This window comes from Acanthopagrus latus, chromosome 4 (assembly GCF_904848185.1).
Source record: "Acanthopagrus latus isolate v.2019 chromosome 4, fAcaLat1.1, whole genome shotgun sequence".
NCBI lineage: Eukaryota > Metazoa > Chordata > Actinopteri > Spariformes > Sparidae > Acanthopagrus > Acanthopagrus latus.
Genome location: NC_051042.1, coordinates 14,627,966 through 14,642,237, shown reverse-complemented (window position 1 = coordinate 14,642,237; position 14,272 = coordinate 14,627,966). Strand labels below are relative to the sequence as shown.

Sequence of the window (14,272 nt, the reverse complement as noted above, 5' to 3'; positions counted from 1 at the left end):
ATAATCAATGAGTCTATCGAATCACACCCAGACAAAAACAAACACAGACACACTTTGGCCATAATAACAGGGTGCTGACAGAAGGAGGTGGCTGGGGATATAGTTACTGCTATTTACTGTCTCAGTGGAGCACAAAGCGGCCTCTAAACCAACAGCACTTCAGTAGGTGAGCAAGTGTGTGAACCAAATGTCCTCAGAGTTATAGAATTAACACCACAGACTCACAGTTTGTACCACAAAAGTTGAGGATTAGAGAACATTTTAATGCTCCTCCCTCGTGAAAAAGTCTTTAAGGTCTGAGCATGTAGCAGAGGTGTTGGTGTTATGAATAGATAAACCAAGAGAAAAGTCCCCACAAGTACAGAAATACAAATGTGTGTGTGTGTGTGTGTGTGTGTGTGTGTGTGTGTGTGTGTGTGTGTGTGTGTGTGTTGGGACAATGGCCCTCTGTTTGCGTGTCAGCAGCGCTGTGGGAACGCCAGGAGATTCCTCAGAGGACAGACGAGATCCTTTTCTTTCTGCCAACATCTCTCTCACTCCTTATTTTTCAATCCAGGAAAAACTGGGGAAGCTTAATAGATTTAACTTCATCACTACAGGAAGGATTCTCACCGTTTACAAACACGGAAAATGATATGAAGTCACTTCCAATTGACAAATCTTCTTTAATGTGAAGAAAATCTCATGTGGTTGTTTTGTTTTCAATTTTCAGCAGGCAGTCAAACTCTTAACATACTTCCTCTTCATCTTTACACACGAGTCTGAAACTAAATGCTCACCTGACTGTCACCAGACTCCATGATAGAAACAGCTGAATTATCCTTTAAGCTGTTTACGGTATGGTGAACGCCTACACATAAGCACAGTTTTCTTACTGTAAGGGCCTCAGCTGCCTTTCTTTATTGTTACACTCAGACCCAATTTGGTAACACTTTACTTTAAATCCCCCTTTTAAGCATTTATAAGCAGCATACATAAGTGGTACCTTTGATATAACACTTTTTATAACCCAGGTCTAAGCAGATAGATTGCAAGTGTTTATTAAATATTAGTTAGCAACAGTATACACAGATAATGTATGACAACTGAGTAAAACACATTTAAAATTTGGAGTTCTAATTTTTGACATGCAGCAAAGGGCCACATGCTGTAGTTGAGCCCTGGGCTGCTGTGCTGAGGACACACACTCTGTCAGTAGAGCATGTGCCCCATGTGCAGAGCCCCATTATTTGATATTTTTATAGAAACAATCAAAACTTCTCAGTTATGGCAGCAACCACTTCAGGGAACTTCTCAGTTGATCAGGTATGATGTTTTGGCAACAAAATACACTAGTTGTCAGTTTACTGGGTCAACTACTATGCAGTCTGATAAAAAAAAACTCTTTCACTATTCATGCTTTAATGAAAGCTATAAGTTTTTGTTACAGTTCGGTAACAGTTTAGCTCTGGAAGATGTTGCTGTTCAGTTGTTTTGCGTTATACCAAGAGACGTTTCAAGAGATGCTTTTCTCTTTACAGGTATTTACTTTACAGTATGAGTTAAGCTAAGCTTTTAAAAACATGAGGGAGCACTAGTTTTCACAAGTCAACATCTGCCTCTTTGTGCCTATAAACCCTTGTGTTTTGGACCTTGCAGTTGTTGAACCTTCAGTGAACAATATCACAGCTCTGACGCACAACTTCTTGACAGGCTTTGTTTGAGCATGGCCAAAATAATCTTTACCAAAGGAGAAAACACTCCTCAGTTTAAATGAGTTGCTGCATGTACTGCTGTGTGAACACACCTTAAGTCATCTGATTTCCACGTATCAAATTCAGAGAAAAGACAAATCGACCTACAAACACCTGAAATCTTCAAACAGACCTTCTGTGATCCAGTTCCTGCATTTCTATGTATTACATGTCAGCTCCTTTGTATGATTTGAAATTTGAGAAACAAGTTCTGAAACAGTGCAAACACACACACACGCCAGACGCACTCACACACACACACACAGTCAGTGTTTTCAGCCAAAAATAAAAGTGGAGGGTGGGAGGCAGGAATCCAGGTGATTGTATCTCTATTATATCTTGACAATCGGGTCTCAAGATCTTTTCAGACAGAAAATAGGACGATACAATGATTCCTTCATGGTGATTCACTGAGAAATGAAGCAGGTGTGGAAATACCTGCGAATAACTGATCATAATCAGTCAAACCCTCAGGCTGGATTTACGAAACCTCTTGATGAAAGTACCAATACTCATCAAAATTGATGTCTCATTCTTCTATTTTTAACTTTCGTACATACCGCTTCTTAAAAGGAAAAGTTGCCACAACTGAACTTAAACAATGCATACACAAATGTGTTTACATTTATAAATAAAATTTTACATTTTTTTTTTTATTAACAGCCTCAAATAAGCTCTCCAGAGAGGATAAATCTGAGGAAATCAGTCTGACGCAGCCAACAAGAAAATCTGAGCTTTTTAACATACTGTGTGACATGGGTCTCTAAACTGTTCAATGTTGAGGGCTCCTATATAGCAGGAACGTTAAGAGACAAAGCAAATATAGATTATCTGAAGAGTATAATGCAAATCAATGTCTTGTGCATCCTAAACCTGACGGCACATACCAACTTTAAAAGGAGCTGTTTGACATTTTCAGAAATTCGCTTATTCTTATTCCTGCTGTGAACGACAAGAGAAGATCAATAGCACTCTGATAAATATGAAGCTAAAGCCAAGGCCACATGGAGACTAAAACGGGGCAATCAGCTGGCCTGGCTCTTTCCAGATGTAAGCAAAAAGTTTTTTTTTACCATTTGGATTTTGTACAGATAAAATTAACGCAATATAATGTGTTAATTACTAAATTTCGGAGTTGTTGGTAAGCTGATTTAGTTAACTGTCAGGCTCGCTGGTTCCCTATGTCTAGTCTTTATTACTATAACTATAGCTTCATTCTCACTATAAGACATGAGAGTGCTGTTATCTATCTATCTATCTATCTATCTATCTATCTATCTATCTATCTATCTAAGTATATAACTTTTCCTCTTAACTCTGTAAAGACAACAATCACTTGTATTCCAGCTTCTTAGAATATGTTGTCTGTTTTTTCATATCTGTCAATATTTGTTTGTCCTCTGGTCTGCACAGCTGAGGTGAAATCTGCAGATTTCCACCAACGGCTACATAAACCTGTGTGCGCGCACACACACACACACACACACACACACACACACACACACACACACACACACGTGCGTGCGTGTGCGTGTTAGTTCAGACATTCCTGACCCCACTCAGAGCTCTCAGTCACACAACAAGGCTTTCACTGGAGCCTGTTTAATATTCAGTTTGTCTCCCTGAAACACACATACACACTGAACAACTACTGTAGTTCTACACAGTACTCTTGTTTTCTTGCCATGAATGAATACGGTTACATATATAATTCCTAGAATGAATTGAAACAGTGAAAAGTGTGTGTGTTTGTATGTAATATGTATGTGTGTGTCCCCCTCACCTCAAGCTGTGGCCAGTTCATGCTCATGCCTGGTCCGTGGGTGTTCCTCCACCATCTGAGATCCTCGGTGTCATTGGCCGCTTGGATGGTCTGACCCAGGTCCCGGTACAGCACTTTGAACCTGTTGGACACAGTGACCGTCAGTCATCAGAACAACACATCTTCACCATCAGGGAATTATCAGCTGAATCTGCAGCTCACCTGAGCTTTACAAAAACTTTATTTTCATCATCTTTACTATTTCATTACTTTCACCGCCTTCACGGTAATTTTTCTGCCATAGCAGGCAGCTGTTCTCACAGACAACGTTAAAAACAAAAAAAAACACTGTACACTAACCAACAGAAGACACTTTTAGAAAGGGCCAGATATTTCCCTCTGGAGTTGGTAGAAACCAAATCCAGAGCTCAAAGAGAGTAAACATTGGTCTTATGTCCACCAGGTGGACACAACATGACTCCAAAACACTCCAAAAGTGTGGAAATAAGCGACTTTTTGTCAATAAGTTCAACATACCAACTTCAAAGGTGATGAGAGGCACAAACAAATTCTTGTTGTTTAAATTAAAACAGATGCTGGTGTATCTAAAAATAAATTACACTGGAAGTGAACAAATAACAGGTCAGCCTCGGCTTATCTCATCAACATGAGTGCTATGTTATACAGTTCAAGTGGCATTATATTTTTGGTCACTTTATTGGAGCGGAACTAGCTGTAAACACAACAATGACATTAATGCTTGAAGTCCTGTTTGTTTCACCTGATGAGGGTAAGCCACACTATTCTCTCTTTACTCTCTCCCTTAAACTCTGCTACAAATAAGTCTGAAACTAACTAAGTACAATATTCTCTTTAGCCATTAAATGCTCTATTATGTTTACTAGTTGCTGACTTTTCCTGTTGTATGTGTTTGGGCAGGAACTCAAACCTGTAAAACTAAGACACTGATCTAAATGACCCTATAAATCTCCATAAATCAGAGGGGAACTGCAAAACAAGGCGATAACTGTGGGTATTTCACTACAACCGAGTAATATCACACACATGCTGTGGTTATTTACATTTTTGTGAACATAAAATTATTGATAGTGCTGCTTTAAAGTTAGTAATTGCACCTTTAATCAAGAAAACAACACGCAATTTCCTGCTGGCTGCCGACACACAGTAGCAGAACTACGGTGTCTACGTACATGTGCTATATTTACTTGAGCATATTACTGCTCCGGATGTGTATTTTGGGGGCTGGGCCTTAAAATTCCTGAAGCTTCCATCTACAAGATGAAATTCCAGATAAGGCTATTGTATGGAACATTTTCTAGTCTGCACTATCAGCTCTGTGCTGGTTTGTTTACACTCAGAGATGATATGAATGAAATAAGTGCCTCTATTCATCAACATCCAACCTTCCTGGGAGCTACAGGTAAATGCTAAAAAACAACACTGCTTCAACACTGTGCCTCCTCTTAAAAATTTTTGGCTCTATTTAACAACGCAAAGAGGGCTTTTCTTAAAACTATTAACTCCATCCACTTGATAACTTGAGATACTTTCAAGTGATCCAACTATTTCAAGGGTCAAGAATGAACTTTCAAACTCGATATTCCACCTTCGCCTCATAGTACGTGTGCAAACTTTGATGTGAAACCCATCAAATATTTACGTAACATCCCTTGCTGTCTTGCATAAGACAATACTACAAAATCTGTTTGTTAAACTGCCCTTATATACTTGAACCCAGTTTAAAACAAATATCTCAAACAAATTTTCATTTTTTTGCTTGTGTAACATGTGAAATACTAGAGAGTTTTGACCTTAAAGGACTCAAACAGTTATAAGAATGACACAATCTTACAAATTCACAGAAGAAAATGTCACTTTGGTAATTGCTCAGGCATAAAGACATAAGCAACCTATGACAAAAGGTCACAAGTTGACACCATTTTATTGTGCAAACATTTTTATTTTACCGAATCTGTTTCTATCAGAAACATTTCTGTGTTGCTGTAATTATTCCTCCTGTTTTCACAGGCCACAGAGAGGAATTTCATACTTGGTACATAAACATAATTTTGAAAGCTACATACTTGACTTGTTTGTTGACCTTCAATATTACCTTCAGCTAAAATTGAGAAGATATTTTTTACAACATACATTACAACAGATTAAAGAGGGACATATGTAAAATCTCTTTACAGTCAGTATGTACAGGAAGAAGGATTACAGTCGCTAAGAGAGAATGTTTAAGAAAATGTTGACACGTGTCTTAAGACTTGATTTGAAAAAACTTAGCCTTTAAAAAAGGGTCAAAAATGCTGAGAACCATCGCTTTGTGATAGTCTGTGAATTTGAACTGAGGTCACTGTAGGAGGGCAGGTGGTCTTTCATTCGTTCATTTCATTTGTACAATTCATACTATAAACTTTTATTTTGGAGACTCAACCAAGTAAAGCTTTAAGAAACGACCAACAAAGAATACACACCCATCAATTCTCATGACTGCTGAATTCAGAGAGGTAATCAAAGATGACTTTCTGTCCAACGTTTGGATAAAGAGTTCTCTTGAACTTTACGAATCATGGTTAAGGTGATAACACTGGCTTGTTTAAATAGAATAAGAGGTCAATAGTTAATGGACAACAACATTAGTTTTCTATTAACTCCTGTGTACATACACACATGTTCACACACATCCAATCCTTGACAGTTCTGCATGCCTTCATTCTAAGTCACTGAACATGAATCACCGTATCACCATCTTTCTCTTAAGATATATGTGTGCATGTGCATGTTTGTATGAATGTCTCCTACCCTTCTTTGACGGACAGGTCGAGGTGTTTGTGGATGTCCAGCAGGACTTCCTTAAAGAAGCGTAGCCTCTTACGCTCGGCCTCTTGGGTGAGGTCGAACACCTGCTCCATGTCCTCCATGTAGCGAGGGTTACAGCGGTTCAGCTCCTCCAGGGCTTTGGTGTAGCGCTCCTTCGCCTGCCACACACACATAAAACACACAGAGCACATGCTGAGCCACTGTACAACCAATTGTCATACTAAACTCATTGAAATGAAGAGAGGCAAATGTATCTCCGTGTCATTAAAACTTAAGATTGATGGCTGCTCTGTTAGAGGCAGTGTACACACTATGAAATGCTTCCTTCAAGTGTCATTCTGTTACAGCTGCTGGTGAGAGGTTGTGACTGCATGAACTGTATGTAATGACCTGCAGCTGAGTGGTGTTAAATAGAGCTGAACTGCAGACATTAATTTCAATATTCACCAGGATTTTTTGATTGAACCCACTGTGTTACATAGTTAAAAACAGCTTTTTTTGCATATGTGCTTCTGTGTCCATTTATAATAGAAAACTTGTTTAGTCCTAACAAATAGCATTCAAGGTATTCAAACGAGAAATAATGTATTTTAATCCAGCACAGTTCTAAAGCCATCCGTCAAGCAAGTGAGTCAAATGGTTTCACTCAGCTCCTCTTAACTGTTAAAAAGGCTGCTTGATAGTTAAATCTGCTGCAAGGGCTGTCGTCATTTGGGTCAATTGTCTGTCCATTCCAGAGTTAACAATCCCCTCCCTCTTCTCTACGTCGCCACATGGAAGGGGCAATCGCCAGACATGGCAGCCAATGGGGGGGATCCTGCTTTTTGCAGGTTTATAAGCAGACAGGACCACCTCTTTCTGGAGTTCTCTGTCTTGATTAGATAAAATGGGAAGGGATACCCGAAAATGTATTTTCCATTGTACTGCATAAGCAGGGGTAGGAGGGACATGGTTTACTGACCAAGCACTCCATAGCAGTTACTGTTACTCTATTACTGTTAGAATATAGAGCTATTTAACACTGATTTTTATTAAAAATATATCAATAACAGCAGCTTTAGGTTATAATGTTCTTTTAATAGGATTGGGATACTGCATAAAAGAAAACACAAAACACAGACTGTTTTGGATACACAACACAAACGTTTTCCATGCAGGCACTGTTAACCTTGCTGACATGTTGGTTTGCAACAACTACAGTAAGAGGTTAATCTCTACATCTTCTCATACAACCTGTTCAGTGTGGTTTCCTCATTCTTGAAAATGAAAAACAGGTGCTGAAAAATGTTACTGTTAACACAACGTTACAGCCAAGTGTAAAGACAAATTCAATACATTTCTTTTAGCTGCTTTACCAAAAAAGCTTCCATGCGTTCCAGTAGTTGAAAACTGTAATGTGGAAGAAGAGGCTCAGGAACTGATTGATAAAGGAGCAAATAAACTTGAACACTTGAGATCAACAGGTTGAACATCACTGCTCTCATGTTTGTGGCTGGTTGTGCGCGACCTGACAAATAAGTAAAGTTGAAGTGCTTTTTCAAGTACTTCTCTGTCAAAAACTGTACGAATGACACTTGATTTGATTTATTTGTCAAGAATGGTCTCATTTAAAGAGGCTCCGGTTGCCTGACAAAACTCGGTGCTCCGTCTGATCTTGAGTTTGTCTCAGGATTGCCCTGTTTTTGGTTCATCATTTCCCTCTTCAAGATCTGTAGGTACTTCTGAGCCGTTGGGTTTGTACAAAGCAGAGAAGACGAGACAAGCCCGGTCATGTTTCAAAAGTCAAAAACATACACAGGTATGTTTTTCTGGACTCATGGACACACCCAGACTGGTACATGTGGAGCTACGCATGGGACCATGTGTGTGTGTGTGTGTGTGTGTGTGTGTGTGTGTGTGTGTGTGTGTGTGTCTGTGTGTGTAAGCTTAGTACTTTCTCGGCCTCCTGGTTGCAGCGCTCCACCCGTGTTGTGTATTTGCGGACTTCCTCCTGTGACTTTGTCGGGTCGGCCTTGGCGTGCGTTTCCCTGGTAACTGCCGTCCACTCCTCCTTCCTGGCCTGATGGTAGCTCTTCTTACTGGAATCCACCTTGACGCACACATACACACAATGCCTCATCTGATTTGCTGTTGTACTCGGTACAGTTCCTGTTACACACAGCACACCTCGCTATCCTTCTTAAATCGCAGTCTTGTTTCCTCATCAACACATTTGATGCAACAGTCTAACATTAGAAACATTATTCATTCACAATCATAACAGCATTTTGACAAATTAAACCCCTGCAACTATAAATCCAGCTTCATTGACATGATACAGAATTAATCAGAAACCACTATGTCAGCCCTCACCTCTTTCAGTTTGCGAACCCAGGGTTTCTGTGCTTTGCGGAAGCCGTCGTCCGCATCCTTGGTCTCCCTGAAGCCTCCAATCATCTGCTTGTGGTAGGCGTCCTTCTGCCAGCTGCGCATCTTCTCGCTGTCCTCGCCTGCCAGCCGCTCCCGCAGATCCATATGCAGCTCGCTGAGCCGATCGGCCGCCTGCATGAACGCATGCCACGCTTTCTCCAGCGTACCGTACTGAGGACCTGAGGCACATGGAGAGAAGATACTCTCTTACCATCCCACTTGAAATAAAAAGTGGCAGCAGCCAACTATTTTTTGTTGGTTTGTGTATATCACTTTTAATTCTAAAGGTCAAGTTCAAGATTAAGTATGAGATCACTGAATGTGAAACCAGCACAGAGATATTATTATTCTAACCAAGAAATAATTTGACTGTGGTGAAGATGGTCAAGAGTTGTTTAGCATATACATTCCTAACTACACTTATGAAATGACAGCGATGTATACATAAAGTTTTTTTTTTTAAAATAAAACTAGTGTTTTGCCATATTTAAATTTAATTCAAAATGCTGAAGAGTTTGTTTATACCAACACAGCAGATATCTTTAGTCTAATTACAGGATAAGCCAGTGTCTTAAGTATGAGTTTAAGTAAGAATTTATTCATTGATTCACTGCAACAAAATTTGAAGCTTTAGTTGTATCAAAATGAACTTAGCAGTAGGATATGAGATTTTTACTGCACAATTATTGAGACTTAACAAATACATGAAAAAAAAAAAACTTTGGGGGAATTAAATTACTCTCAAAATATGAGTGTATCAAGGTTGAGAGAGTCTGAAACCAGAACTGTAAAAACAGATTTTTGAAAAGTCGCACCATTACTTGGCAGTGTAAGAGATCAAACATCTCCAAAACGTACCAGCTTTCAACTCACCTTTCTCCACGACACCCCTCCACCTCTTGGCCCAGTCACTCAGCTGCACAGCGTAGCTCTTTTCTATCTTTGCCCTCTCCTGGAAGCAGCTAACCAGCTCACTACACAGCCGGTGACCATCGTCGATCCTCTTCACGGTACTTTTGTAGTTCCCAGGCTAACCCAAGAACAAAAAACACACACATTGACTGAGGAAACAGAAATAAGACTTTACCTTTTTGGAGAATAAAATTCTTTTCAACTGCTACAACCGTTGATCTGTCTTAATGCATGCACATGTTAACATTAGTGTGGCAAAGTGTTAGCATGTCAACACTACAGGATGATTGGTGATGATGTACTGAGATAGAGATTAAAGTGAAAGAGGTCTGACAGAACATTGAATGAGAGGAGTTGAAGATATGTCATTTTCCAGATGGAAGCCTGCGCAGCCAGCAGTCAGTCAACAGAGACTCATCTTGAGTCTGTATCTCTATCTCAACACCACAAATCCACAAATGCCTTATCTTCAACCTATGCCTGATTCTGACAGCCACTCTGGTTGAGCAGTTTAAATGAGAGTTTATTGATGAATTTGTTTCTGATCTGGATAAAAAGTCGAGTACAGAGATCATAATGTCTGCTGCTTGATGTTAAGTAGCTGATTTTGTAAGTTTGTAGAGTGTATCATCCACTAATCATAGGGTTGGTGGATCTGTCCATGTTAAGTGTCCTTGGAAAGACCCAAATTGCTCCAGGAGCTCTGACCAGCACATTAGTTGGTCGGCTCCCTGTCATCAGTGTGTGAGTGTGTATGATTAGGTGATTGAGAGGCAAAATGTGAACTGCTACAAATGTAGTTAATGATTTCACAATTCATCTTTTCAGTAAGCGTGTCTGTGTGTGGTATGTGTTCCATCTGTACCTCCCAGAAGCTGTCAGAGCTGCCCAGGACACTGAGGTCTCCATTGGAAGACATTTTGGGGTCTGCCTTACAGCACAGAATGATGGCGGCTACAGAAAAGACTGCGAACAGAGAAAGAGAACACCATTTATTACATGCAGCTGCTTCCAAGTTAAAACACTCCACATTACCAAAAGTAAGGACACTCTCATGGAATTGTTTCCAGTCATCTCAACACACATAAAATACACAGTTATTTCAAGCTCAAACTGATCTAATGCAAACTTACTGACATGGGGCAAAATAAGAGCAGTGAACAGTAGAACCTAATGTACACAAAGCTTGATAGAAAATTAATGATTTCATACTGAATTGAAAGATCTTCAACATACATAATTTGCGAGAGACTGATTTAAGCCTAGTACACACAAAAAAGTTGATTTAAACATTTATGATATTATGACAAGCTCGACCTGCTGATGAAGACCCTGTGATATGATTAAAGGCTCCAGAACAATAAATGGACTTTCTGGTGAGACTGGCCAAGTTGACTAAGCTCCTCCAGAGCTGCAGAACACGGACAACTCTTAAAAACACTGACCATTACAAGTAAACTGATCTTTACATGTAAAGTTTGTGAAATGCCCCTTTAAAAAATCCTAATAATTACTGAACAAAACTAACTAAATGTTTAATAAAATATCAAAGCAGGCACTGTATGTATATGTAGAAGACTCCGGGCTTTTATGATTGCCCTATAACACATCTGTAAAAAAATACATGTTGTCTACTTTGGGCATCAAACCTGTGGCCCCTTAGTCTCTGTACGCAGCTCTACACAGCCTCTGGCAAACTGCAGCTCCACATCAGTCGACACAGAAAAGCTACAGAGTCTTTACCGCTCACTGCTGCCCACAGGGCTGTTTTCTCCACGTCGCTACCCAATTTGCGTTCCACACACAACTTGACTGTGTGTGTAGCCGACAAACACTGATGCCCTGTCTCACACATCCGCTCCATTACTGAGGCAGGAATCTGTGTCAGCCAGTCCCGTTCATCCACAAAAGATCTCTTTCATCGGAGAGAGGATGCACAAACATTTGTGCTGAATCCTCTCTGATAATAACTCACAGACACAAATTATTTTTGACTTTGTAATGTCTCTGCCTCTTCCAAAACTAGGACTCAAACTGCCACAGAGGCAAAGAGGGATGAGATAAAACCTGAAGGTGACACCTTAAAGAAGTTACAAACCACATATTAGATATTTATATCGTGCTTATAAAAGCTTCATTGGAGTTAATTAGTAAGTTGCTAAAAATTATAACGTATATGCAAAGAAATTCTCCATCAACAGTGAAAATAACCAACATCATTCTGATGGTTAATGAATAGAAGAAGGCAGCAGCCATCCAGCCGTAACCTTTGCAAATGTAGTATAAATCTGTCCCTTTGGATCACTGATTATATCTTAAAAGAGAGACATAATTTACATTTACACCTGTATGATGTAGCAGAATACATATGCCTATTAAATTCAGCAGAACTCAAACATGACCTGAGGGGATTTCTTCAGCTCTGATGCTCTGCAGTCATTCAGCTGATGAATCCTGTCACCAGTTCACCGTGACCCGGCTTCTCTATACATCAACTTCCTTTATGTTGTCCTCCCATTGGACAAAAACCTGTTTCAAGGCCATAAAACATCCTGTGGCAGACACAACAACCTGGGAGGAAAACACGCCACTGCTCCAGTCCTTTGCTGTGTGTCCTGATCCTCCGTCAGCAATAAACCAGAAACCTACTGCTCAAAACTGGCCAGCTTGTTTGTGAAAAACGCAAGTCTTGTCTCTGTCAAAGTCACATCGAGTCAGACGGTTAAAGATTTGTGCATTGGATTTTGGTTTATGTGCTACAACTGTGGGTGTAGAAACTGGACCAACATGTGCAATACAAAGAAAATGAAACCCAGCAGAATACACTGTCTGCAAACAGAGACTCATCAAGTAAAAGGTGATACTTAAACAATCACTGGAAAAAAACAAGACAGAATTTAAAAAGGTGCCTGTTCTTCACCATGAAGTTGTATAGAGCATTTTGTGATTCCAGAGGGAACTGTTTAAAAATACTATTTTCAAAACTGTGGGTGTGGAATTAGAAAGAAGACCTCTGTAGCTGCTCCTAATCTCTAAAAGCAATCTAAAGCAGTCGTGTACTGTGCGTGCAACATAAAATTACTTAAATGTGAAATGTAAGAAAGGGAAAACTTTTTCAGCAATAAACCTGATTCTGACTCAAGTTGTGGGTACTGTAGGCGTAATGTTTTGAGAGTAGGAGAAAACTGCAGGGGATTCAAAAAAGAAAATATCTCCGGTTCTGCTGCATCGATTTTTATTCCTTTGTTTAACATTATGAGTCAGCAATGTTACTGGAGTGCAACGATAAACTGTCATTGTACTGTACTGTCATTTTTTTATAAGCATACAGTACATGTTCACTTCCGCTGCATGAATTTCAACAGCACAAGCACATAATGTCACACTTGCACACTTTCCTTCCTTTCTATGAAACTAAAAAGTTACTTCTCACCCCTGACAGGTTGGGAGGCTTGTCAATGAGGATATGTTGTGTTGAAGTTCTTGATTAACGCAGTGAGTCAGAGAAGAACAGAACCCTAACCCTCTTCATTAACATCTGGTAAAATATAACTGAGGTAAAAACAGTAATACTTGTAGTAGACAGAACAATTTTATTATTTGAATATTAGATCTCAGCTTGTAACCTTCATCAAGTTCATCATCAAACCAGATAAAGCCTGATGAAGGCCACATCATATTCATCCTTGATAAGAGACTGTAGTAGATCCTCTGCATTTAAACTATAAGTTTTATGTTACCAGGTCTGAGTTATTAATGTCAAAGATGTGTCTGTACCAACACTGTTTGTAAGAGGCAAAACAAATGTTAATTTGTATCTACATTTCAAAATCTCTCCAAAAAACCAAACTATATGTAAATATGTGTCATTTACATGGTCAAAACATACTGAGTGGACCTTTAAGGTAGATTTTTCCAGAACAGTAAGGACTACACCTGTGTCACAATTCATTTTTTTACTGAGTTATTACTTTGTAAAGCAGTTTGAATTGCTTCTGCATGAGGTTGACTTGACAAGACTGAGAAGTTCCGGGTTACTTTTCCTCCTCCCCGTGTTTCGCAATGTTCTCTCTCACTGCAAATAACTGGTTGACTCCCAAAATAACTGCAGCAGATCTGTGCACTGGGAGCAAGCTGGTGGTAAATTAGATGCAGTATACAATAGCAGCCTTGGTGAAATCTGCTGGGAACAATGTGGGAGCGAGTCTAAATAAACTCCACAGACTGTAAGACTGAAATAACAGACCAGTGAACAGCAGAAGATAGAGGGAGCGTGCACCTACTTGTGCGACATGCTAACTCTGGGCTGAGCTATGAATTAAAAGAGACCAGGTTTAATAAGTGTTTGTGGGCGTGTGTGTTTTGTCTGAGTTACAATTGACATTCAAGTTTAGCAAATGCTGACGTTCATCGACATAACAGCACAACATCGCACCTATCAGACAGTGCAGCTAATCCCTTAGACAGCTGGGCTCTAATTTTCTCTCCATACTGTACAGCACAGGTGGGAAAAGCAGAGCGTGTGTGGGTGTGGGTGTGTCGCAAGTGAATGAAAAGTATGCTAGCAGCAGAGGTATCTGCCACCAGCATGCTAGAACATGAGTGAGGA

The 14,272-nt window shown here is 39.7% G+C and overlaps 1 protein-coding gene across 3 annotated transcripts in view; it reads right to left on the bottom strand.

The window, feature by feature from the left end:
• The window catches only part of pacsin3 (protein kinase C and casein kinase substrate in neurons 3), a 35,146-nt gene that overhangs the window by 7,075 nt on the left and 13,799 nt on the right, over positions 1–14,272 (bottom strand). For all 3 annotated transcript variants that reach the window (XM_037096734.1, XM_037096733.1, XM_037096735.1), the window contains 6 exons: positions 10,529–10,629; positions 9,625–9,781; positions 8,695–8,930; positions 8,276–8,431; positions 6,325–6,500; positions 3,517–3,637 (listed from right to left, as the gene is read on the bottom strand). In XM_037096734.1, the coding sequence (XP_036952629.1) occupies positions 3,517–3,637; positions 6,325–6,500; positions 8,276–8,431; positions 8,695–8,930; positions 9,625–9,781; positions 10,529–10,582 (900 nt within the window). In that variant the 5' untranslated portion in view covers positions 10,583–10,629. The remainder of the gene's footprint in view (positions 1–3,516; positions 3,638–6,324; positions 6,501–8,275; positions 8,432–8,694; positions 8,931–9,624; positions 9,782–10,528; positions 10,630–14,272) is intronic.